Source organism: Colletes gigas, unplaced genomic scaffold (assembly GCF_013123115.1).
Source record: "Colletes gigas isolate AHSC1104 unplaced genomic scaffold, ASM1312311v1 Colletes_gigas_Sc00014, whole genome shotgun sequence".
Classification (NCBI taxonomy): Eukaryota; Metazoa; Arthropoda; class Insecta; order Hymenoptera; family Colletidae; genus Colletes; species Colletes gigas.
The window spans coordinates 5012434-5039185 of NW_025106643.1; the positions used below are offsets into that span (position 1 = coordinate 5012434).

General features: G+C 37.2%; 1 protein-coding gene across 2 annotated transcripts in view; it reads right to left on the reverse strand.

The window, feature by feature from the left end:
* The window catches only part of LOC122399692 (glutamate receptor ionotropic, kainate 2-like), a 216108-nt gene that overhangs the window by 35999 nt on the left and 153357 nt on the right, over window positions 1–26752 (reverse strand). For both annotated transcript variants that reach the window (XM_043400571.1, XM_043400572.1), the window contains exons 5-7: window positions 25208–25507; window positions 11183–11281; window positions 1319–1492 (exon numbers count right to left, since the gene is read on the reverse strand). In XM_043400571.1, coding sequence (XP_043256506.1) covers window positions 1319–1492; window positions 11183–11281; window positions 25208–25507 — 573 coding nt within the window. The remainder of the gene's footprint in view (window positions 1–1318; window positions 1493–11182; window positions 11282–25207; window positions 25508–26752) is intronic.

A 26752-nucleotide genomic window follows, 5' to 3' on the forward strand; every position in this document is an offset into this window, starting at 1 on the left:
GCAATCTGAAGCTTCTTTTTCGAGATATAAACAGTTAAAGTTTAAAATGTAACTCTTGACAGCCGCCATTTATGTTCCAAGCAGCTGATAGCAATTATACAATATTGGACAAAAATATAAAACAAGAAAATAACTATTATAAAAGATGTGGACAAGCTGAAATATACGAATTCTTCGTACAAAAAGGAATTAATACGTTCTCTACCATTTTGCAATCTGAAGCTTCTTTTTCGAGATATAAGCAGTTAAAGTTTAAAATGTAACTCTTGACAGCCGCCATTTATATTCCAAGCAGCTGATAGCAATTATACAATATTGGATAACAATATAAAACAAAAAAATAACTATTATAAAAGATGTGGACAAGCTGAAATCTACGAATTCCTCGTACAAAAAGGAATTCAACAAGATCTTTACCATTTTGCAATCTGAAGCTTCTTTTTCGAGATATAAACAGTTAAAGTTTAAAATGTAACTCTTGACAGCCGCCATTTATGTTCCAAGCAGCTGATAGCAATTATACAATATTGGACAAAAATATAAAACAAGAAAATAACTATTATAAAAGATGTGGACAAGTTAAAATCTACGAATTCCTCGTACAAAAAGGAATTAACAAGTTCTCTACCATTTTGCAATTTGAAGCTTCTTTTTCGAGATATAAGCAGTTAAAGTTTAAAATGTAACTCTTGACAGCCGCCATTTATATTCCAAGCAGCTGATAGCAATTATATTGCGGACAAAAATATAAAACTTATCGAATAGTTATGTATTTTGTATACATATATAAAAGAAGCATATTATACATTTTATACATCCTATATATTGCATATAACCTCAACAGTGAGTATGAAAAACCTTAAGTTCGAAGGGCATGCAATAAAATGGTTAGAAAAAAACATGTTGAATATATGGTTATTTTAGTTAAACAAAATTATAAGACAATAACAAAATAATTGACATGTTTGATCAAATGTTACATTAATATCTTTGTATAACCTCTAGCTGTTTATCATTTAACAACTTCTTTTGAATTGTTTTAAATATTGTTATAAACGTCTTATAATGTTGTTCATTTAAATTGAACTCAAGTATACATATTTTTTCCAACTTCTGCATTGTATTTTCTTCAAATTCAGGATTTTGTATACCCATTTTGTGGATGCTATGTACCACGTGGGATTCATAAAATGTATATTTTCTTCTTTTAATTATAGAAAATATAGAAATATGCAAAGTGTCATATTTTTGTCCATCACTGTAGATTTGTTAAGCCGGTGGTTTCCGGAGTTTGCAGAGAAGTAAAAGATGGGTTTACCTCGCGCATGAGGTTGGTAATGTTGGGACCTGCGCTGTATTTCTCTGTATTTTCACAAGAGAGCGGTACCGGGTCAATGGTTACGGGCTCCTCGCTGTCCTTGTTCCTTGCGTTCAGAGCCTCCAACGCGTTGAACAGCAGGAATACAGAATCGTAGAGAACGGCCGATTCCACCTTTATTGCACGAAAGTATTAAACTTTTAAGATACCCTTTAACCGAAACGCTTCGGTATTATATTTTTTACCCCTTTATTGGCTCCAAAGGAACCGTAATTCCCGAATAAAATGGCCGATATGAGATGATAATCTCGGATGAAGATAACAATGGCCATGACCGACTTCTACTTTAGACCTACTTGTGAATTGTTTTTCGAAGATCAAAGAATTCTTGCATTTATTCGAAAAAGTTTGTATTTCGACGTGCGTTAAGAAAAGTAGCTTATTTTGTTTGCCTCAGATAAACTTCTAAATATACTAGTCTTCCTAAGGCAAATAAAATGTAGTATTTTACTTAATACCCGATTTATTATTCCAAATTTTCGTTATCCCTTTCACAATAGTCTGCATTGAATATTATACACTCGTGCCAAAATTTTTTCGAGTTTTCGAAACAATCCTGAAATATTGTCATGTGGCGTTGTAAAATAATAAATATTCCTATATTTTTCATTTTTTACGTTTCAATTGAATAAATAAAAAATTATCGTACAAGGTTATCTTGTAGTATCTATAATATGTTAAAACACTGTTCGAAGTATAAATTTTAGAGGTTAAGGATTTTACAATTTTTCATTTCCTTTAAACCAAAATAATAAGTTATTTGTTATTATCCTTTGTTATCTTACTAATGGACAAACTAACAGAATACTAAAACATTTATATGAATATTGTCATTTAACGTCTATTAGATTTGAACCGATATTGCCATTCTGCATTTTTCAGAAAATTAATTCTGAGTATTCCTTCGCAGTTTCAGTGATCATTTTCCTCATGCAATATTTTAAATAACTTAAAGGGGTGTTCTAGTTTGTAAGTACAGAAAGAACAATTTTTTCAAATATTTTCTCAGTCTTAGGTCTTAGAAATATGCCTCTAAAATATGATGTTGAATTGTGAAATATTTTGGTAGTTGTGGAAATTGAAAGGCAACCACGTGCAAACGAATATCGGAGCACTTTGAGAAAGTTTCGATATAAATGGGATTCAGATAATGTCTGATGTTTATTCTGGCTAGTATTATTTCTACCTTTTCAAACCTTTATTAAATGAAATATAATGGCATGGGTAATTGTTTTCAGAAACTTCTCTCGTTAATTAAATCTCTATCGCGGCAAGTTTAATGGGCGAAACTACCCTCCAAAGTTACGGTTTGTTAATGATATTTAAGTTAATTATTTAAAACAATTTGATACAGAAGGAAAGCTTTTAAACGCACTCTGCACCGTTTTTGGTAGGAAGTAACATGATATACATATACATACATTGGGGAAGAATTTATTGAAAGAGTCAACAATTTCCTTGCAAACACAGGTTAGACATGAAAAAATGTTGTACCACTTTAAAATGCACTATACTATTTTGGTATACTTTGCAAATGTTACGTGACACTTGCTATACAACGAATGTCCAAACGGTCTTCCATTGCACTCTAAACATTTTTCTATTCTTTTCTTTACGCCATTTAACATTCTTGTTATTTTTTTCTTTTCGTAACTTTTGATATTTCTAAACGAATATGATACGAGTACACTTTATCTCTTAATTATCTTCTAGAGAATCAACGAGACAATGAAGCCTATTTTGATTGATATTAGACGCGGATATGTTTGCAAGTATTCCAATGTTTAATAGAACACGAGAATATCTCAATTGAAACGGACAGAGACACGCAAATTCAACTAATTTAGTAAACTTTGAATAGCTATTGTGTTCAATCGAAACTGTAGTCCAGTCGATATTAAACCAGTCTGCACCAACAACTCGTGTTCTACCTTGGACTCCAACAACGCGGATCGCTTAGAGATTTTTATAACATGCATATAATATGTAATTGGGTTATAATTCCCGCGGCAAGTAATGTTAGGGCTCGCCGTGGCGCGTCGCTTCGCTCGCTGCTGCGGTTTGTTGTTGCTTGTGGCACGTGTTAAAGATGTAACCGAATAAAAGTTTATTACTATTATATACTGTCATTTATATTACTCCATTTGTGCATTCTATAAATATGTAACCTATTTTTTATTGCCCATATCTCAAATAAACTGTGTTCATATAAACTACACGTTCACTCTAACCCTGCTGCGCCATCATAATATTAGTATAAAAAAATATACTTTTATTTAATTGAAAATTCAGAATAATGTTCACCGAGCTTTAAAAAATGATGAAAGTAATTTATCTTCGTCACTGATTTTAATTTCCTCATTTCCTTCAAAAACCAAACAGAATTTGTTAAAAAAACTTTCTTGTTTCTCCAATAATTTTTAAGGTAAAGTTAGGCGCTAAAACTTTGAAGGGTAGTTTTTGGTCTTAAGCTTGTTGCATTGTGAAAAGTATCTTTTGTTTGAAATTTTTTGCAGCTTTTTGTTTACCATTTGAGTATTCTAAGAAAATTTAATTCCAGTTAATACTTTTTCTGCAAAAAATTCACAAACTTCGTCCTTTTTTCGGTCTTTAGAATGGTCCAACTTTTTAAATCTACCACGTGACTCTGTCGTGGAAATTTCCCTTCTTTTCCAAGGGGATGAAAAAAAAAAATCACAAACCGCTGGTCTGCGTTATGAGAGAATCGTTTCATCGCGGCAGAATTTTACAGTTTCATTCTACAATTCTTCTCCAATTTTCAACAAGAATCGTAACCAGCAGACGCGCGTTTCTGCGCTATAATGGTGACCCGCCTCCTTAAAAAGCAAGTTGCCCGCGTGCCTCGTGGCAGCGACGTTGTAATAAGAAATGAAGCATTAAGCCGTCCAATCTTGGAAAATTATAAAACAACAAGGCTTAATCGTGCTACAGGGGTTGCATTTGCATATAGGAGAAAGGGAAACGGCGGGAATATCGCTGTGGGCTCTCTATCCGGTGAGCGTGGCCTTGATACAAAGCGAATCGGCGGAGGCTAATGAAACGAAAATTAAGGCAGCCCGTCAGCTGCTCGTAAGTGCCGTGTCGCGGGTGGATTTCCCGGAATAAGGGTGGGTTCGTTGCATTCTCGAGACACGAGCACGGTGCTCCATTATGCCGCGGGGTTAATGAAGAAATTACCTCGGACGGTTGAAGCGGAACGCATTTAGACGATTCTTTCACGACTGACGCCGTAAACGGCTTTATTATGCACACGGTGGAAAAGTCATAATTAAAACACGTCGATGCGGAACATGCTCCACGACCGCAGTCGCGGGAATCGCCGGAAGACGATGGAAAAACGTGCTCGAGCGTTCAAGAGACGACTTCGTCGAACGCGATCAGAAAGAATCGTTTTCCGCGCGTGTCTGGTATTCCCCTTCCTGCGTTTTGTCCACAACTTGTACTCGTGGTCTCTACTCCACGAATTTAACAAGGGTTGAATCAACCAGCAAGCAAAATAAGCACCTGGCAGAAGTGTTACAATGTTTGAATATTCGAGTATAGTCCGGGCCACGCTATAGCAAGGTCGTAAACTAAACTCTTGAGGGTTGGGACTGACTACTGCTGCGACACTTAAAGCTGCACATGAGATCTTGCTTGAGCGTGCTCGTGGTCTCAACTCACGAATTTAACAAGGTTCTATCCAGGGTTGAATCAACCAGCAAGCAAAGTGAGCACCTGGCAGAAGTGTTACAATGTTTGAATATTCGAGTATAGTCCGGGCCACGCTATAACAAGGTCGTAAACTAAACTCTTGAGGGTTGGGACTGACTACTGCTGCGACACTTAAAGCTGCACATGAGATCTTGCTTGAGCGTGCTCGTGGTCTCAACTCACGAATTTAACAAGGTTCTATCCTGGGTTGAATCAACCAGCAAGCAAAATAAGCACCTGGCAGAAGTGTTACAATGTTTGAATATTCGAGTATAGTCCGGGCCATGATATAGCAGGGTCGTAAACTAAACTCTTGAGGGTTGGGACTGACTATTGCTGCGACACTTAGGGCCGCACATGACATCTTGCTTGAGCGTGCTCGTGGTCTCAACTCACGAATTTAACAAGGTTCTATCCAGGGTTGAATCAACCAGCAAGCAAAGTGAGCACCTGGCAGAAGTGTTACAATGTTTGAATATTCGAGTATAGTCCGGGCCACGCTATAGCAGGGTCGTAAACTAAACTCTTGAGGGTTGGGGCTGACTATTGCTGCGACACTTAGGGCCGCACATGACATCTTGCTTGAGCGTGCTCGTGGTCTCAACTCACGAATTTAACAAGGTTCTATCCAGGGTTGAATCAACCAGCAAGCAAAATAAGCACCTGGCAGAAGTGTCACAATGTTTGAATATTCGAGTATAGTCCGGGTCTCGCTATAGCAGGGTCGTAAACTGAACTCTTGAGGGTTGGGACTGACTACTGCTGCAACACTTAGGGCCGCACATGACATCTTGCTTGAGCGTGTTCGTGGTCTCAACTCACGAATTTAACAAGGTTCTATCCTGGGTTGAATCAACCAGCAAGCAAAATAAGCACCTGGCAGAAGTGTTACAATGTTTGAATATTCGAGTATAGTCCGGGCCACGCTATAGCAGGGTCGTAAACTAAACTCTTGAGGGTTGGGACTGACTATTGCTGCGACACTTAGGGCCGCACATGACATCTTGCTTGAGCGTGCTCGTGGTCTCAACTCACGAATTTAACAAGGTTCTATCCTGGGTTGAATCAACCAGCAAGCAAAATAAGCACCTGGCAGAAGTGTTACAATGTTTGAATATTCGAGTATAGTCCGGGCCATGATATAGCAGGGTCGTAAACTAAACTCTTGAGGGTTGGGACTGACTACTGCTGCGACACCTAGGGCCGCACATGACATCTTGCTTGAGCGTGTCTTTCTGTGTCCTGTTACAATACCTCTAAAAATGGCGACACTGGATGAAACATTTCTTCGTACGACTCTGATTATGGTCTAAGGTCTTTAGCTTGTTCTGGGAGCTGAAACGTGTAAACTTTGACACCTACTCGAGTTTACGACCTCGCTATATAGTGGCCTGGACTATACAGTAATAGTTCTTAAAATGAACATCGTTCCATCGTTGGCATGTATACGTGACTTTGCGAGTCAGCACACGTCAGCCACAGTCACGTGCGCGTGATCTACTGTATCAGTCACCATTCACAGGCATCATACATTCAACTTATTACGTTTGTTGAGGATACATTTATAATTCCTTATAATAATATTCCTAGCATCTTCGTGTATCCCACTTTGCATCTTTCACTACTTTGTATCGCGCGGGTTGCGAGATTAAGAACAACACTTTACTAAAGAGACTGGTGGGTTTATTAGATCGTTACGGCAAGTTCCGCACGTTGCGTTGGTACAAACTTCAGAGATCTGACCTGAGCCAAAAAATGTGCGTCGTTTACATATTTGAGAGTAGCAATGGTGGCGTACGGAACAAGTAAGCGGGTACAGGAGGCTAGAAAGGCTGGAATTTGGAAACTATGACTAGGATGTTGGTGTAAGGATGATTCTGATGCGGCATCTATGTTGGCTTATGAGTTAGTCATACAACACTACAATCAGGGGCGACTGACAACGGTTTTCGCGGGATACGTGCGGCCATTAAAGTGTTAAATGTCATCTTTCACGCTTTACTGATTTTAAGGAAGCTCCCTCCAATTGGAAAGAATAGAAATGTTCAACTTACGAATCACACTTGGAGTTAGGTCTGGGTTAAGCAGCATATCATTTTTAAATGTTGCCTTTATATATCACTGGCTACAAGAGGAATGCCCCCCTCAGTTTGGAGGGATAGAAATGTTCAATTTACGAATCACACCTGGAGTTAGGTCTGGGTTAAGCTCATATCATTTTTAAATGTTGCCTTTCATATTTCACTGGCTACAAGAGGGATTCCCTCGTCAGTTTGGAGGGATAGAAATGTTCAATTTACGAATCACACCTGGAGTTAGGTCTGGGTTAAGCTCATATCATTTTTAAATGTTGCCTTTCATATTTCACTGGCTACAAGAGAGATCCCCCCTCAGTTTGGAGGGATAGAAATGCCCAACTTACGAATCACACCTGGAGTTAGGTATGGGTTAACCTCATATCATTTTTAAATGTTGCCTTTCGCATTTCACTGGCTACAAGAAGGATCCCCCCTCAGTTTGGAGGGATAGAAATGTTCAACTTACGAATCACACCTGGAGTTAGGTCTGGGTTAAGCTCATATGATTTTTTAATGTTGCCTTTCATATTTCACTGGCTACAAAAGGGATCCCCCCTCAGTTTCGAGGGACAGAAATGTTCAACTTACGAATCACACCTGGAGTTAGGTCTGGGTTAAGCAGCATATCATTTTTAAATGTTGCCTTTATATATCACTGGCTACAAGAGGGATGCCCCCCTCAGTTTGGAGGGATAGAAATGTTCAACTTACGAATCACACCTGGAGTTAGGTCTGGGTTAAGTTCATATCATTTTTAAATGTTGCCTTTCATATTTCACTGGCTACAAGAGGGACCCCTCATCAATTTAGAGGGATAGAAATGTTCAACTTACGAATCACACCTGGAGTTAGGTCTGGCTTAAGCTCACTTAATTTAAAATGTTGCCTTTCATATTTCACTGGCTACAAGAGGGATCCCCCCTCAGTTTGGAGGGATAGATATGTTCAACTTACGAATCACACCTGGAGTTAGGTCTGGGTTAACCTCATATCATTTTTAAATGTTGCCTTTCATATTTCACTGGCTACAAAAGGGATCCCCCCTCAGTTTCGAGGGACAGAAATGTTCAACTTACGAATCACACCTGGAGTTAGGTCTGGGTTAAGCAGCATATCATTTTTAAATGTTGCCTTTATATATCACTGGCTACAAGAGGAATGCCCCCCTCAGTTTGGAGGGATAGAAATGTTCAATTTACGAATCACACCTGGAGTTAGGTCTGGGTTAAGCTCATATCATTTTTAAATGTTGCCTTTCATATTTCACTGGCTACAAGAGGGATTCCCTCGTCAGTTTGGAGGGATAGAAATGTTCAATTTACGAATCACACCTGGAGTTAGGTCTGGGTTAAGCTCATATCATTTTTAAATGTTGCCTTTCATATTTCACTGGCTACAAGAGAGATCCCCCCTCAGTTTGGAGGGATAGAAATGCCCAACTTACGAATCACACCTGGAGTTAGGTATGGGTTAACCTCATATCATTTTTAAATGTTGCCTTTCGCATTTCACTGGCTACAAGAAGGATCCCCCCTCAGTTTGGAGGGATAGAAATGTTCAACTTACGAATCACACCTGGAGTTAGGTCTGGGTTAAGCTCATATGATTTTTTAATGTTGCCTTTCATATTTCACTGGCTACAAAAGGGATCCCCCCTCAGTTTCGAGGGACAGAAATGTTCAACTTACGAATCACACCTGGAGTTAGGTCTGGGTTAAGCAGCATATCATTTTTAAATGTTGCCTTTATATATCACTGGCTACAAGAGGGATGCCCCCCTCAGTTTGGAGGGATAGAAATGTTCAACTTACGAATCACACCTGGAGTTAGGTCTGGGTTAAGTTCATATCATTTTTAAATGTTGCCTTTCATATTTCACTGGCTACAAGAGGGACCCCTCATCAATTTAGAGGGATAGAAATGTTCAACTTACGAATCACACCTGGAGTTAGGTCTGGCTTAAGCTCACTTAATTTAAAATGTTGCCTTTCATATTTCACTGGCTACAAGAGGGATCCCCCCTCAGTTTGGAGGGATAGATATGTTCAACTTACGAATCACACCTGGAGTTAGGTCTGGGTTAACCTCATATCATTTTTAAATGTTGCCTTTCATATTTCACTGGCTACAAAAGGGATCCCCCCTCAGTTTCGAGGGACAGAAATGTTCAACTTACGAATCACACCTGGAGTTAGGTCTGGGTTAAGCAGCATATCATTTTTAAATGTTGCCTTTATATATCACTGGCTACAAGAGGGATGCCCCCCTCAGTTTGGAGGGATAGAAATGTTCAACTTACGAATCACACCTGGAGTTAGGTCTGGGTTAAGTTCATATCATTTTTAAATGTTGCCTTTCATATTTCACTGGCTACAAGAGGGTCCCCTCGTCAATTTAGAGGGATAGAAATGTTCAACTTACGAATCACACCTGGAGTTAGGTCTGGCTTAAGCTCACTTAATTTAAAATGTTGCCTTTCATATTTCACTGGCTACAAGAGGGATCCCCCCTCAGTTTGGAGGGATAGAAATGTTCAACTTACGAATCACGTATGAAGTTCATTTTAAGAATCATCACTGTAGTTTGAAATTCGAACCGAACCGGAAACTCGAAGTGACTTGTAACGGTCGAACGTTTTGATGTCATGAATGACTGCATTGAAGTAAACATGGCGATCATCGATGATAGACTATAAGTATGTGGATGATCTATAGTATTACGTAATATATCGCAACAGATAAATAATAGAATAATTATCACATTTATACAGTGGCTGCGTTAACAAGTTTTTTAAGTTTTTAAATCGTAAGTCTGAATATCTATTATACAGGGTGTCCCATTTGAAGTTTCACACTCAATGATCTTCTAAACTTTCGTTTCAAAAAATGATTCAAATACGATTTACCCTGTTTCGAGGGAGATATCTTACACATTTTTGCTAGGTGGACATGCTTTTAAGATTTTAAAGAGACCTTGGTTCTCTAAAATGAATTTCAGTGTGAATTCATTGACTTATAATACTTTGGTTTTTAAAGATTTTTCAAGTTTAGAGGATAATTTAAGCATCTTGAATGATCAAATTCGTTTCATGTATGTATAGATAATATAAATATACATTCGTTTTCCTTAATCCATTTCTACTAGCTTTAATCACTTTATCTCCGGTTTAGAATGTAGAAATTAATTTGTAATTCATAATATTTCCATTTTAAAGCTACTCTGTGAGATTAAATTGAAAAGCTGACTGTAATATGGATAGGTTCATAGTCGAAGAGACGCTTTGTTACTTTTGTTGAATAAAATATTACAGACGTAGACTTTGAGAAGACTACGAGGTCCCCTTTAATGCGATATCGAATGTAATATACTTTTCGCGTTTTTATCGTATCTGCTGGAATCTCTGCCATCGTTCTTTATAACTTTTATCGTGGAATTTAATATAATATGGGTACACAACAATAAAAAGATCTGAAAACAGACGAAGTTTATTCCGGCTCGATTAAAAAAAGCTTTCAATTATTTTTCATCAATATCGATGCTGGAAAATTATATTTGGAATCCGATCGTAAAAAACGTCCTCTGAAAATAACCGTTTTAAAAAGTTCTTAATATAGTTTTAAATGTTCTGTTAGTCCAAAAAGAAAAATTACAAAGTTTCACTTTGAAATTAATCAAATTCTTAGAAAATTTCCACGAGATTCGGTTGTGTTTAATATTCATTGGATTCCGAAAATACAAATGCCTAAAATATTTATTCAGCATCGCTTAAGTCTCGCGGATATCGACGCCTACTACAGCCGTTCAGCTTTGCAAATACCGATTTCCAAGAGTTCCATTCAGAGCCGATAAAAATCCCAATTAACAAGGAAACGTAGCCCGATTCGTTGCCACGCGCATCCCATGAATATTTCACTTTTAAAACCGCGCGATCGGGGCTCCGGGCGGAATTCGAAACGGCGAAAAATGCTGGCTGGTTCACTCGATTAAAAGATAGACATCTATTCGCAATTACCAAATTAATTCCATCCAGGTCCTTCTCCCTCAAGCTGAGCCCAGTGATGTTCACCGAGGTTCCGTTTCGCACGTCCGAGATCGGCAACTTTGTCGAGTCCTGCGAATTTGATAAACAAAAATCGTTACAAACGTCATCTAACTACGATAGGTAGAATCTTCTTTTCGAATTAACAGAAATCTCCGTTATTCGAATGTCAACATTAGTGGAGTTTATCGTTTATTAAAAATGGATAATTAAAAGTCACATTTCCGCCGTATTATGTTGTAATTTTTTTTTCTATTATTTAGCTTCGTGAATCTCTCGTGAGAGTTACAGCTATAGCTATAGATGAATATAACAGTTTACAAAAGTGATTACAAAAGGTGTGAATAACTTTTTACAGAATTTAAAAAAAAAGTCATCAGTATAAAATAAATAAGAATGGAATTCTAAAAAATAAATTTTTTCTTCTCCTTTAACAATATACCATCGTGGGTTCACTTAGTAGTTATTTAATTATTTAGTTATTGTTATGCAAGAGTAATATTATCGAAGAATGCATTGCTTGTCATCGACAGAATTGAGGGGTTGCCCTTACGTCAACAAATCGAAAAGACGTATCCGATTATTACAATAAATCAGTATTCCAATTATATTGTAGTTTCAGTATTGTATGTTGTGTTAATACATTGAACAGAGTTTAGAATCTTCTATAGTGTCTTCTAACTGAGCGTGAAACCATTAATCAAACTCCTGCAATGATACTTTGGGGAGTAGTTAGGGTTACCAATAGATGTTATGGCAGACGTATTGTACTATCACAGACGAGGTATACGAGTAGACCTTTCACCTAATGTATTTTTTTGGCTCGTTTCTCTGGGGTCCCGGGACCCCATTAGCATTTTCGTGTCACTCGCCAACAGATTCAGAAATGAATTTTAGTTCCTTCCATAGTCAATTGTTTGCCTATCAGTACCAATTCAGTGAATAGTATCTCAACTGACCGCCATTCATGAGAAGAGGACGCTAAAATCACCTCCGAATTTTTCGCCCACGTATGGCAATTGTTCAAACTGACGTACAAAAAGACAAAAATTAACGAGATACACTCTTCCAAAGTGGAACAAAATGTTAAAAAGATCATGCATCAAATTGTAAGGGGATCCGCGTGAGAAGGCTTTAATCTTCGTAATGGTTTTAGTGGGTCGATGATCAACAATGACTAGCTTATGGTCACTGGTGGTCAACAATGAGGTTGACATCAAGGTCAGCGGTCCAGTGAAGATCCAGAAATGGTCAAGAGGTGGGACCAATCGAAATAGTTTCTTTGTAGACGAGACAGTCTTAACTGTTAACTTTAACGTTGGCTCTGACTGGTCTCCCTACTCTTTCATTATCTTAGACAGATAAGCAGGATCACTGCGAAGAATTCTTCAGTCTCGTCGCGGATTCGGGAGTGTACAAATCGCCAGAAGAGTACCGGGGGCCGCTGCTGACCTCTGCCGGCCGCTGCTGACCACTACTGGCCAGCGCTGACCATGACTGACCAGTACTGACCACTACTGACCACTACTGACCAGTGCCGGACGGTGATGACCAACGGTAAGAACTGTTTAAAAATTCTCTCCCCTCTTCTATTCTATCATTTTATGCCAATTTTGCTTCAATGAACTGATTTTGCCTTGCCTGTCTAACTGATGTTGCTATAATATGAATATTTTCTTACTTTACAGCTGACCCAGTGATAACTACCCTATGTACTGACAACAAGTAGTAAGTCCACTCTACTTATTTATATTTTATTACTTTTATTTGTTTGTTTGTTGTGAATTCAACTTTATTTATCTATCTGATTTTATTTGGTTATTATGAATGTTCTTTTTCTCTGTTTCTACTTTTACATTGTTTTTCGAATTTATGTGACTGCTTTGATAGGTATAATATTGCAGGATATAATAATGTAATATTGTTTTCAATTATATACTATATTTGTTTCTATATAACTTCATGAATTTTTATTTTTACGTTCTTGCTCGAATTCTCGTAATATTCTACGGAGGTACTTTGTTGATTTTTCCATTTCGATTGATTGTTTGGTGTTGATTCAACTTGGTGTCTCGATTGGTATTGGACAACTTTTCTGTAGGGCGTCAAACAAAATTATTAAAAATCAAAAACGAATTTCTAAGAAAAATCGACAAAGCGCTTAAATTTTGCTTTAAATTTAAAAAAAATTATTTTTTGGTTGCGGGGATCAATTACAATCATTTTTGGTTATTAGACATACCCTAAAAATCCTACCTACTTTCGAGAAAGAAATTCGAGATGGTGTGAAATTTTCGACAAAATTAAAAAATTTCAAATCATTATAGAAAAATTATTTTCGGTTGTGGGGGTCAATTACAATCATTTTTGGTCAGTAGACGTACCCTCCAAATCCTACCTACTTTCGAGAAAAAAATTCGAGAACGTGTGAAATTTTCGACAAAATTAAAAAGTTTCAAATCATTATAGAAAAATTATTTTCGGTTGTGGGAGTCAATAACAATCATTTTTGGTCATTAGACGTACCCTCCAAATCCTACCTACTTTCGAGAAAGAAATTCGAGATGGTGTGAAATTTTCGACAAAATTAAAAAATTTCAAATCATTATAGAAAAATTATTTTCGATTCGGGGGTTAATTACAATCATTTTTGGTCATTAGACATATCCTCGAAATCCTATCTACTTTCGAGAAAAAAATTCAAGAAGGTATGAAATTTTCGACAAAATTAAAAAATTTCAAATCATTATAGAAAAATTATTTTTGGTTGCAGGGGTCAATTACAAGCATTTTTTATCAAAAGATACACCCCCAAAATCCTACGCACTTTTGAGAAAAAAATTTGAATAAGTAGACAAATTCTTCAGCAAAAAAGAAAATTTCAAATCGCTCTGGAAAAATTATTTTCAGTTGCGGGGGTCAATTACAATCATTTTTTATGAATAGATATACCCCCGAATTCCTGCGCATTTTCGAGAAAAAAATTCAGTACAGGTGGAACTTTAAACGTTAATAACTTCTTAACGAAGCCTCAATCAATAAATTGCTATTCTTAACTTTCGTCTTATTTTGGCCTCTAGAATCGTCCATTAAAATTTTTCCCAGTTCCTCAACTGTTGCGTACATACGCCGAGTGCATTATTTTCTTTGGTGCTCCGAATTCAAAGAGATCCGCGAAAAAGCGATTCGTTGCTTCATACGTATCCGACATGGTACCTTATTCGACTGGAACGCGACCAATTCTCGCGGAGTGGCGAAACTTGGAATTCGAAAGAGGCGGACGAGAGTACGAAGCCTCCGCTTCTTGTTGTCTCCGCGCAACAAGCAGGAAACAACTTCGTAACTCGCGCTAGAGCCTGAAAGAACAGACGGCCACTATAAGAAATACATTTGCAAATGGAAGCGAAATGTATCGCGAAACTTTGGCTTCGTTGGCCGTGGCGTTTTTCCTCCGTCGGATTCTTCGCCCGGTTTACGAAGTATCGGGAAAACTCCACGCGTTTTCGAACGCTTTTCCACCCTTCGAGCACCGGTTCGATCTCGATGCTCCGTCGTGTCCCCGAGATCGTCGTAGAGATCTCTTTTTATTTTCAGACTATAATTAGAACGTATTTGCCAGAGGTAAAGGTCGAGCCCGAGGAAGACAAGGTGTTCATGGTTATCAAAATCGCGGCATCAGGGCGCTGTAAACGCTGACGTTAACGCGGGTCCGCCCCATGTCTCACCTTGGCTTGAAGACGGCAAGTGCCGGCACTCAACGAGGCGCCTTCCACGAATTTCTCGACAGCCGGGACAAATATAGATGCATCGTGAAATTTCTCACGAATTTCCACGGTACGCCTTTTCCCCGTCACCGTCGCCGTGTACACGGACAAATTTCGCTATTTGCGAAAGGAAGAGGAGCAACCAAACAACTTCCGTCGTACTACTACCCCACGATCAAAGAGCGTTTTTTGACCGGTGTAGCGTCCTGACCGTTTAAAAAAAAAAAATAGGGAACCGAAGAAGCAGAGACGCGAGTACACGTTGCCCAACCAACGCAAAGGGAAGCGAAATTTTTTCAGAATTTGCGTCGAGACCAAATTAGGTTCGATAGTAGCGACGTTGTTGGAATAAAACAGATCTATATATATTTTAATAAAAAGTATTATGTTGCTTGATTCGCATGATATAAAATCAAAATACAAAATAATAAGAAAAGATCCTTAAATACTTTTAAATGTTAAACTGGTTTCATACATGGATTATTTAACGTCTAATTGGCAGGAAATATAGAAGATTATTTTTTCCTGTAAATTTAATAATTTGGGAAGAAAATTGGGATTTTATCTATTTGTAAGTTAAGGCTATTTTAGGAACCCGTAAATGAACGAATTGCCATTGAATGTATTATCGTGCGTCAGTTGTTGATTAACCCATCCCTACCATGACTGGTCAAATGACCTGTCTTTCTTTTTCTCTTTTACGAGGTAACGTACTTCTAATTTTTGCATTATACATATGGAAAGTTGTGTTTTGATGTTTATTTGTAAGGTATCCTTCTCTTTTATGTTAACAAATTTTTTAATGTTCACTGTATAGGAGATAAAACGCCGTTGAAAACGAATTTTGTTCAAAGTCGATACCGTAGTTAGTTCTAGAGGAAACAACTATTTAAGCAAAAGTGCTGGTTAGTAATTACGAAAACACCCTGTATTTAGATTAATTTTCAATTAAATAAACAATTTATCGTACACTAGTCGTATGATCAATAGGAAGTGCTGAAACTACTTTGGGTATGTAGCGTCAAAGTAAATGTGAAAATAAACATAGAAGAAAACATAAATAATAATAGTTGATATGGTCGTCGGATAGGGGATGAAATGCCCTTTAAAATGAGCGTTCGTACAAATCGATAGCGTAATTAGTTCCGGAGATACAGCGATTTTAGTTTCAAGTCAATGCGGTGGCTAGGTTTGTTTACATTTCGTTGTTGTGCTCGCGAGTTCATTGATCTCGCGCGGAGTAGGTCAACACCGCGCACGTGCGACAAGGAGATCCGACGCGTCAGACGGAGACAGAGATAGTTGAATCAAGAAAATTACCTTTTACATAAATTACGATATCTCGAAAACGGAAAGTCGGATCGACAAAAACCAAAAACCATTTTAAAGGGGAAGGTTTACCGCTTCCAACGATGGCTCAGTTATGCAGAAAACACGAGTAGTTTCGAAACTGCACGCGTCTAAAGTTTAACTATTTTTAATACGCGTTGGTAGACTGTTCTAAGACAGTAGAAACTGAAGATTCTCTCCTTAAATCTTTAATCTTATACATATATTTCCTATTTACATCGGATGGTAACCAGAATTTGGTATCAAATTTTACAAAAAAATATAAATCGTTCAACCCGTCAGATGATCGTGGTAAAAAACAATAAGAATAGAAGTGAATATTGTGAAATTCATTTGCACGTATACTATAAGAAAAGTCGTGAAGTTAAATAGCTCTAAAAAAATAATATTGTGTGTTAGAAATTCTAAACGAAATTTTAAAAACTGTCATTTAAGGCTAAGTCTACTTGTCGAATCGGTTTGTATTCAGATATTCGAACATTTCAGTGACTCAAATATTTGACAAATAAAATTCCAGTATTTGACTACTCCAATAATTTGTGCGCTGATCACGTATCCAGATATTCTTAGTATTTGAATATTTCAAGTATAAGAATATTTTCGTATTTCAATAACAATATTCGAATAGTGATATTTGAATAATGGTACCCGAATACTCAAATATTCAAAATGTATTCATACCATTCGAATGCTCATAAAATATGTTGTTATTAAATTAATCAAATCAAAATCAGTTTCATACGAAATAATTATCTACACGCGATGTAAATACGTATATTAAATAAAAAAATAAGCAAAAAGGTGTGTTAAATGCCCGAATAGGCAACTACTAGGCTTCTAGTAGGCCACAGATTCCCCCATCTCCGGTTTAGGGGGTTAACCATCCCCCATTGTCACTTCGTATTTGCCAGTCTCCTGAAAGCAGGTTTGAAAGAAACTACCGTCTCATTTTTCCCGCTATACTCCGTTGCAAACCGCACAAAGTTGCAACTTTCATCCCGACCGGCATTGTCTTTATGCACACGTGTCGAGACGCGATAAGGGAGACGCTCGACGTCGAGGAGGCAGTCCTATTGTTTTGCTTTGAAAAAAGAGAGGCGACGATAAGACTCGCGCGAAAACCTTCGACGTAACGTGAACGTCGTTATTTATGGAAGCATTGTTACGTGCTCGTAGGTAATGCGTCATAAAAAGCGGATTCCGCGGGCGGCGGCGAACGAAGAAGAGTTCGGACCGCGCGACATTAACGGCGTATCGCTGAAAACAATTACCCGCGGCAATTTATGGGACCGTTTAGTAAAAAGCCTGGCTATTCTAACGGTTAATGCAGTTACTTCGGTACGGTGAACGCGTAACCGCGGATTTATTAATGAAATTCCCTCGAAAAAGCCGCGTTGGTAATTCACGACCTCGCGTAAGTATTTACACCCTTAAATCTTCTCTTCCAATACGTACATACATACGTGTCGGGGCTGGAAAATTGTTACGATATCGATATTGATTCTTCTAACAGTTACGAGGAACCTTTGACACAGTCTTTTTTGGACGAAATGTTTTTCGACGCCATTTTTTCCTCAAACACTAGCTACGAGATAACTTGATATTTCTTTTATTCTTTCATAAATATTCGTGATTATTATGCATACTCATTTTTATTTTTCTTCCAAACATTCGTTAAACGTTATCTGTTACTTATTCATAGGAGACAAGTTACATATATGGTTCAGTTATGGTTTCCATGTTGGCTTCTTCAGTTCTATATCGGTTCCAAAACTTATAAAATCACGAGAATCGATTTTAGCGAATTTTATAATACATGTCAAACATGTTACGACTAGATTTCTGTGTGTAAACATAGTTTTCACAAAATCATAAAATACAGCAATGCTTGGATAACTGCGAGTAATTTTCGATTGGTAATTATCCCTACCACTGAGAGGGGATTCCCCTTGACACACAGCAAAGATCAACGTCGAACGCTCATATTGGTGATACTGAATATTAGTGAGACAATGCATACATAGTATACATATATAATGCAAAGATGAAACTTTTTTATTTTTGTCTTTTTTTTAATGAAACTTTTACCAATGGATATGTGAGAGTTTCCCGATTAAAATAAGGCCAAACACGATATAATGCGTTTTTAGCCTACTTTTAATCAGCTATAAGATCGTGTTGGAAAGTGCCAAAAAAATGAGTCATCACTCATTAAAACTAGAAAGACTGAAACTTAGTACCTATATTGCCCAAAAGCAGTCAAAATGACTGCATTGTGAAAGAATAACTAATGTGTAAAGAAATTTGTTTAAAATTAATTTTTAATATTAGGTTATAATATTATGAATTTAGGGCGCAAAAGAAATAAAATAAACAACTTGTTAGAACAAGTATCACTGCATAAAGATTCGAATAACAAGTACTACTTTAGCTTATTGAGAAACTGCAATTTATCAATAGGTCTGGGTTAGGTCTGGATTAGGTCTGGGTTAGGTCTGGGTTAGGTCTGGGTTAGGTCTGGATTAGGTTTGCCGGTTGGCCATCCGGGTGATTAGAGGTTATCGCACCATCTCCCACGAGGCGGCGACTACCCTGGCCTGTCTCCCGCCCCTGGAGCTCCTAGCTTGGAGAAATCGGCAAGTCTACCGGCACTCCAAGGAGCTCCAGGAGGCTGGGAGACCGCCAGATGAGAGGAGGCAAGCGGTCGAGGAGACGAGGCGCCATGCCCAACGGACCGTTGTATTTATGTGGTTCCAGCAGATGATTCGGGCTGGGGCCACGCAACGGTCCGTTCGTGCAGTCCTGCCACACTGGCAAGAGTGGCAGGACAAACTAGGCAGGCTGTCCTACAGGATGACACAGGTACTCACCGGGCATGGTTGCTTTGGTGAGTACCTGTGTCGAATCGGGAAGGAGGCGACGGCGGTGTGCCACCATTGTGGTGGGCCCCAGGACACGGCGCAGCACACGCTGGCAGTCTGCCCAGCGTGGGCAGATGAGCGCCGTGTCCTGGAACAGGAAGTTGGGAGGAATCTCTCGCTGGCCACCATAGTGGGAAAGATGGTGGCCGGCGACAAAACCAGGCAAGTGGTGGCCTCCTCCTGTGAGGTAGTCATGTCACAGAAGGAGGCTGCCGAGCGGGGGCGCGAGCAGGCCGCGCATCCCGATCGGAGAGGGAGGTCTCGGATGGGGGCCAGGGCGAGACATCCTTCGCCTCCTGGCCCCGTCCAACGGCCTTGAGGTCTGGACGGACCTCCAGAAGTGGGGCGGCCCGTTTGCATTCTCCGACCACCACGTCGGTGGCCTGGGGGTTGACGGGCCGCCCCTGAGGGCTGCAGGTGCTCGGTGTGTGGGGCCCTAGCACCGAAGGCAGCCCCGGGGCTGTGGGCGTCGGGTGACCTGGCGTCCGCGGCGGAGAAATCAGGGGGGGAATGGACATGTTGTCCTTCCTCCCGGGATGAGCCTCGACAGGCAGGGCGCGGCGGGGGACTCTGTGATGTCTCACTAGAGTTCCCGGTCCCCCGCCGCAGCGCCGGAGGACGGTCACCGTGGGGTTTTAGCCGGTAGGGGTCCGGCACTACCCCGAGGCCCCCTCCTACTTGGGGCCTCGGGGTGTCCATGAGGATTTCCCCACGTACAAAAAAAAAAGGTCTGGGTTGTCTGGATTAGGTTTGGGTCAGGTCTGGGTTAGGTCCGGAAGAAAAATTAGATTTTCGGTAAGAAATTTTTTCTCGAAATTGTGTAGGATTTAGGGGGTATGTGTAATGATCAAAACTGATTGCAATTGACCCCTGTAACTAAATATGATTTTTTTAGTGTGATTTTAAATATTTTAATTTCACACTTTAACGTTACAAGTCTGGGTTAGGTCTGGGTTAGGTCTGGGTTAGGTCTGGATTAGGTTTGGGTCAGGTCTGGGTCAGGTCTGGGTTAGGTCTGGGTTAGGTACGCCCAAATCGACAATTTATCATGTACTTGTATGTTATCATGTGTTGGTAATCGAAAAAAATGAAAACTGTTATTTCAATACAGAGTCGAACTGGTCATATAAGAAACTCGATTCAATAATAAAAGTCATTTGATTATTTAAAATTTCCCAAGCAGTCAAAATGTCTGCTTTTGGGCAATATAGGTATAACACATATACCGGAAATGAAGGAGGGGGGAGGTAACTACAATTATTAATAAACGCATTTATATGTTGTACAAAACGTCACAAAATTCTAAGAAATTGTGTCATTATATACATAATTGTTTTTCTAATTGAAATTAAAAAGCAGTCAAAATGACTTCCTTGGGCAATCTAGTGTTAAATATGCAAATATGATCCAATTTATATCGTGTTTGGTCTTATTTTAATCAGAAAACTCTCACAAATATATTAGTAAAGGTCCCACTAATAAAAAGTAAAAAATAAATAAGTTTCACATTGCGATATCCTTATTTGTCCTTTTCTACGTAGCTCGGTTTGTCTTTCTGGGAACTGAAAATCAACCATGTTTTTATACCTGCAAGATTTCGGTTTCATGTTTCTCGCAGTATCCATGATTTGAAAAATGTTAAAAATAATTATCATAAAATGTTAAAATATTTATCATACTATATTTCATAAATCATACACAACTTTAATGTTATCATTTCTCAAGCATCTCTTTTTGTAACTTTTGCGTTTAACGAAGCTTTCTATTTACAAATTTTATCCTATGTCAAACGATTTATTTTGGTTTGTAAAACTACCTTTCGCGTTTTATTGAAAAGCAAATACTCGTAAACAATAGTCTACGCCACCTATTTTTTTAATCCCCTTAACAATTTTCCACGTTTTTATTTCAAAACGTACACATGCACCAAACGACTCCAAAATAGAATTTTCTCAAAAACGTCGTTACACACGAACAAATTGCAATCTGTGTTATGGATTTATTTTTGTATACAAAATCACTTGTTATGTTTTACCAACGAATAAACACTCGTGAATAGTCACGTACAGAAATTTTGTTAGATTTCTTCAACTGTTACGGTTGGTTACGTTTTATTTCGATGAAACACGCGCGTGTACCAAGTAGTCACAAAATCGAATGTTCTCGAAAAGGCAGGTTCTTGTAAACAAAACACGATTTTAATAACAAAATCACCTCTCACGATTTAACGAAAGGTAAATATTTGCAAATAGTTGCATAGACGAATTATTGTTACATATCTTCACCTTTTGTTTCAAACAGAGCTCGACCATGCGTCGAATAAACTGTACGATATGGTGTCAGACATTTTGTACAGCGGTGTACTAAATATTCTGGTTTCACGGCTTTCATAAAATTACCCGGAGAAGTGGATACACATCACGTAATCCACATTCACGCGATGTAAAGGTAAACTTGTAAAACGGTTCGGCTTCAATCTCATAAATATCTCCGCGTTGGTTGAAGTTTGTTGCTTCCAATGCGGAATCAACATTAAACGGAGGCGGTTAAATTTCCCGAAATAAGCCCTTTGTTATGGCAGACCAAGTACGCGTAACGCGGAAAATCTATTTTGTATTTCGCTGCAAGTGCAAACGGAAACGAACGAAACGTCCGGCGTTTCGTATCTGTTTTATTAATCCTTCGCGGTCGACGCGTTTTCACGTTTCATATCGCGGGGCATAAATCAATTCGGAGACAGTTGTTTGGTGTTGAATATTTTTCTTTCGTCGCAAAAAATATCCCGAGTTCGTGCAATCTTTATGTAGCGTTTAATAAATCGAACTGTCGATATTTTAAAATGAGTCTATTGTATGTAATTGGGAACACGATAAACTTTTTCCATTAATATGGAGACGGGGTTGGTTGTACAGGGTGTACCATTTACCTTAGCATTTTAATCTTTTACGAATTTTCCTTTCGAATAAATTGTAGTGAAAGGTTTTCTGAAGTTGAAAAGATGACATTTTAAAATATGTCAAAAAAATGTGTAAAATTATTTTTCTTTAATATTTTAGTTTGGTATTTTCGTTATGGCGCTGAGTATAAATTTGCAATAGAAATTGTGAAGTTCAATGTATGTAATGAATGGAAAGTGGTTATATATACAAGTTTTAACAAAAACTATGTCAAAAACAGATACTTTTACACAAATTTTTAGAGAACATAAAACAAAGAGTGAAACATATTATTTCATATATTGATTCTGGATTATCGATGCTTTTTTTAAAATAAGAAGACGTATTTCTATTATTATTGTAACTGATAAAAAAACGAATTGTATTAGGTCGAATTGTGACATCTCGATAACTTTTTAACGAACCAAGTATTAGTGTCCAATTAGAAATACATTTGATAAATGTAAATTGATATTTGAAACATTGAAAAACATTGACTTACAAAAATATATACCATAATGAACTTGTGGACTTTTTTGAAATAAAATATCAAGAAGAAAAGAAATTTTAATGGGAGATTCCAGAGGCCAAAATAAGACGAAAATCAAGAATACTAATTTGTTAATTGAGGCTTCGTTAAAAAGTTATTAATGTTTAAAGTTGCGTATGAGAAACTCTACTTACTGACGTATCGACAGTCTCACAGTTTTGCGAAAGTGTCGAATAACTTTTTAACGAAGTTTCAATCAATAAATTGTTATTCTTGATTTTCGTCTTATTTTGGCCTCTCGAATCGTCCATTAAAATATAATTTCTGTCCAGAAATGTCTGCCCGAATTTTCATGCGAATCTTTAAAATGTCATAACTTCTGAACGGATTGGACAATTTTAGTGTTTCAAATGGCAAACAACGCGTATTTTGCTGGAGAATATGTAGAAATTCAAAAAATATTCGAAAAGTTGTTCCTTAACCCTGTAAAGTGAGGAGAATCCCATAAAAATGGCCCAATATTCAAACGGCCATAACTTCTACAATAGTGAATATTTTGGAATGAAACTTTTTTCTGAAGTAGTGCTCATGGGCACTTACAAAAAAGTATTGGACAACTTTTCAGTAGGGCATCAAACAAAATTATTAAAAATCAAAAACGAGTTTCTAAGAAAAATCGACAAAGGTAGGTACTTAAATGCGGGGAAATTGAAAAGTTTCAAATCATTCTGCAAAAATTATTTTTGGTTGCGAGGGTCAATTACAATCATTTTTGGTCAATAGACATATCCCCGAAATCCTACGCACTTTCGAGAAAAAAATTTGAATAAGTAGACAAATTCTTCAGCAAAAAAGAAATTTTCAAATCGTTCTGGAAAAATTATTTTTAGTTGCAGGGGCCAATTACAATCATTTTTGGTCATTAGCCATACCCCCGAAATCCTGCGTATTTTCGAGGAAAAAATTCAATAAGTGGACATGTTTTTTGACAAAATTGAAAACTTTCGAATCGTTCTGGAAAAATTATTTTCAGTTGCAGGGGCCAATTACAATGATTTTTGGTCATTAGCCATACCCCCAAAATCCTGCGCATTTACGAGAAAAAAATTTAGTATAGGCGGAACTTTAAACGTTCATAACTTTTGATAAATGTAAGTTGGCATTTGATACATTGAAAAACATTGACTTACAAAAATTGTATGTACCATAATGAACTTGTGGACTTTCTTGAAATAAAATATCAAGAATAAAAGAAATTAAATTGGTTCACTAGTACTGAAAGTAATTAAAATGGCGGAGTTACGTTATTCATTCTGTATTATACAGGGTGTTCGGTCACCCCGGGAAAAAATTTAATGGGAGATTCTAGAGGCCAAAATAAGACGAAAATCAAGAGTACTAATTTGTTGATTGAGGCTTCGTTAAAAAGTTATTAATGTTTAAAGTTGGGCATGAGAAACTCTACTTACTCACGTATCGACAGTCTTACAGTTTTGCAACAATGTTGAATAACTTTTTAACGAAGCCTCAATTAACAAATTGGTATTCTTGATTTTCGTCTTATTTTGGTCTCTAGAATCTCTCATTAAAATTTTTCCCAGGGTTGGTCGAACACCACGTATATTAGCTTTAATATTTCAAGCTTTATCGCTATGCAAAATCTCATTAAAAGGTGGATTATTAAACAAAACATGCATAAAGTAGAATGTAGCGTAATATCAGATATGTAATTAGGAAATTACAAAGAAATACTTTTACAGAAATTTTTAGAGAACATAAAACAAAGAGTTAAATATATTATTTCATATATTGATTCTGGATTATCGATGTTTTTTTTTAAATAAGAAGACTTATTTCTACTATTATTGTAACTGATAAAAAAACGAATTGTATCAGGTCGAATCGTGACATCTCCCTAGCTGAATAACTAACCAAACATTAGTGTCTAATTAGAAATACATTTTTATTCACAGATTTTATTACTCTACTGAATTCTACGATAAAATCTGAACATTTGTTACATTGAAAAACATTGACTTACAAAAATTGTATATACCATATTGAACTTGTGAACTTTTTTGAAGTAATATATCAAGAAGAAAAGAAATTGAATTGGTTCACTAGTACTGAAAGTAATTAAAATGACGAAGTTACGTTGTTCATTCGGTATTATACACGGTGTTCGATCACCCCGGGAAAAAATTTGAATGGGAGATTCTAGAGGCCAAAATAAGACGAAAATCAGGAATACTAATTTGTTGATTGAGGCTTCGTTAAAAAGTTATTAACGTTTAATGTTCCGCCGGTAGAACGGCAATCTGCGAACAGCTGCTAGTGAACTTTAAACAAATTGGTATTCTTGATTTTCGTCTTATTTTGGTCTCTAGAATCTCCTATTAAAATTTTTCCCAGGGTTGATCGAACACCATGTATATTAGATTTTGTATTTCAAGCTTTATCGCAGTGCAAAATCCCATTAAAAGGTGGATTATGAAAATTTAAACAAAACATGCATAAAGTAGAATGTAGCGTAATACCAGATATGTAATTAGGAAATTACAGTAGTCCTCCAGCAGCTTGACCTCTTTCGCTTGATAGAGCACATCGATGATGTTATTCGGTTCAACGTCGACGATCACGTTGCAGATGGATAGAGCTCGAAGCTCCTTCAAGATAGGTCGATAATCCGGCCCTTCGCCGAGTCTCCTTATCGTAATGATGCTGTCTTTGTTCCGTCTGATTGTCAGGGCTTGTTTGATCCGCGATAGACCGTCGTTGGTTTGGTAGACCGCCGTAAAAGTGGTCCATTTCATGGATTCGACCACGTCAGCGATCGCCTGGAAAAAAGTTTTCGTTCCCTCTGGTTATAATTTCTTACGATGATCGCACAGCTTTCAAAGATGGCGACACTTCCAATGCAACACCTAACAATCAAAATATTTCCGACATATTATGTTCTTACATAATATTATTAAAAATAAAAATAATAAAATATAATAATAATAATAATATATTATAAATTATAATAATATATTATTAATTATAATAATATTAATATTTTATGCAAAATATTATCATAAAATTGGCGATGCTCAACTTTGTAAATGTTTGTATTTATTATATCAGAGAGCCTCTTAGAATAAATAAATAATTTTCGATTATAACATTTCAATTTTATGAGAATGTTGATATTATATCACTGTATAAGGCTTAGTGTATTTAACTATGTAAACTTTTGGCACAATGTAAACGTGTCTAGATTCTAATTTTAGGTTAGGTTGTAAAATAGTCTCTGGTTAGAATTATTTCGAATAACGAATACTATATTCGCTGTTAAATAAACATTGGCTTGCAAAGTAGAATTTATGTTCCTCTCATTCAGTTTATCTGTTTGACATATTTAAATAACAATTACAATACTTAAAGATTGAATTTTTTTTTTTTGAGTAATTGAATGTTTCAATTCATTTAAAAATTTGTACAAAAGTTGTAGATAATGAACAATACAAATTTAATCTCTAGAAATACGTTCTATTTTATAAGAAATAATATAGTAATTCTATTTTATTAAAGTGTGAGTCCACATGTGTGAAATGTGGAACAGTTTTCCACATTTAAAAAATAATCGAATAGCTAAAAAAGGCAATTTTAGCGAATCACAATTCAGTTATTAAATGCTCCTGTCACGAAAGTGTATTTGAAACGTCTGTAAAATTGCTTTTGATTTCACAAAATTTCACTTTTGATATTCCCCACGTTTTCCCAGTGCGAGTGTTTCGGTCACGTTAGATTAAAAAACTTCAGTAATATGTCCGTGTGTCTTTCAGAAACGTTTAACGCAGCCGTAGCTTTCACAATGCAAACTCGTGATCAGTTTTGCAGTTTAGCTCCAACTTCTGTTTGAACATTATATTTTACAAATTTTTACGAAATTCTGGAAAAAAGGTTTCAACTTTGGTGCGAAGAAATCGTGTTCGGGAAACGTTCCATGTTAACACATTACCGACCGATAGCCTATTAATCGACTTTTTTACCGGCCAACACTTACCGACCGATAGCGTATTAATCGACTTTTTTACCGA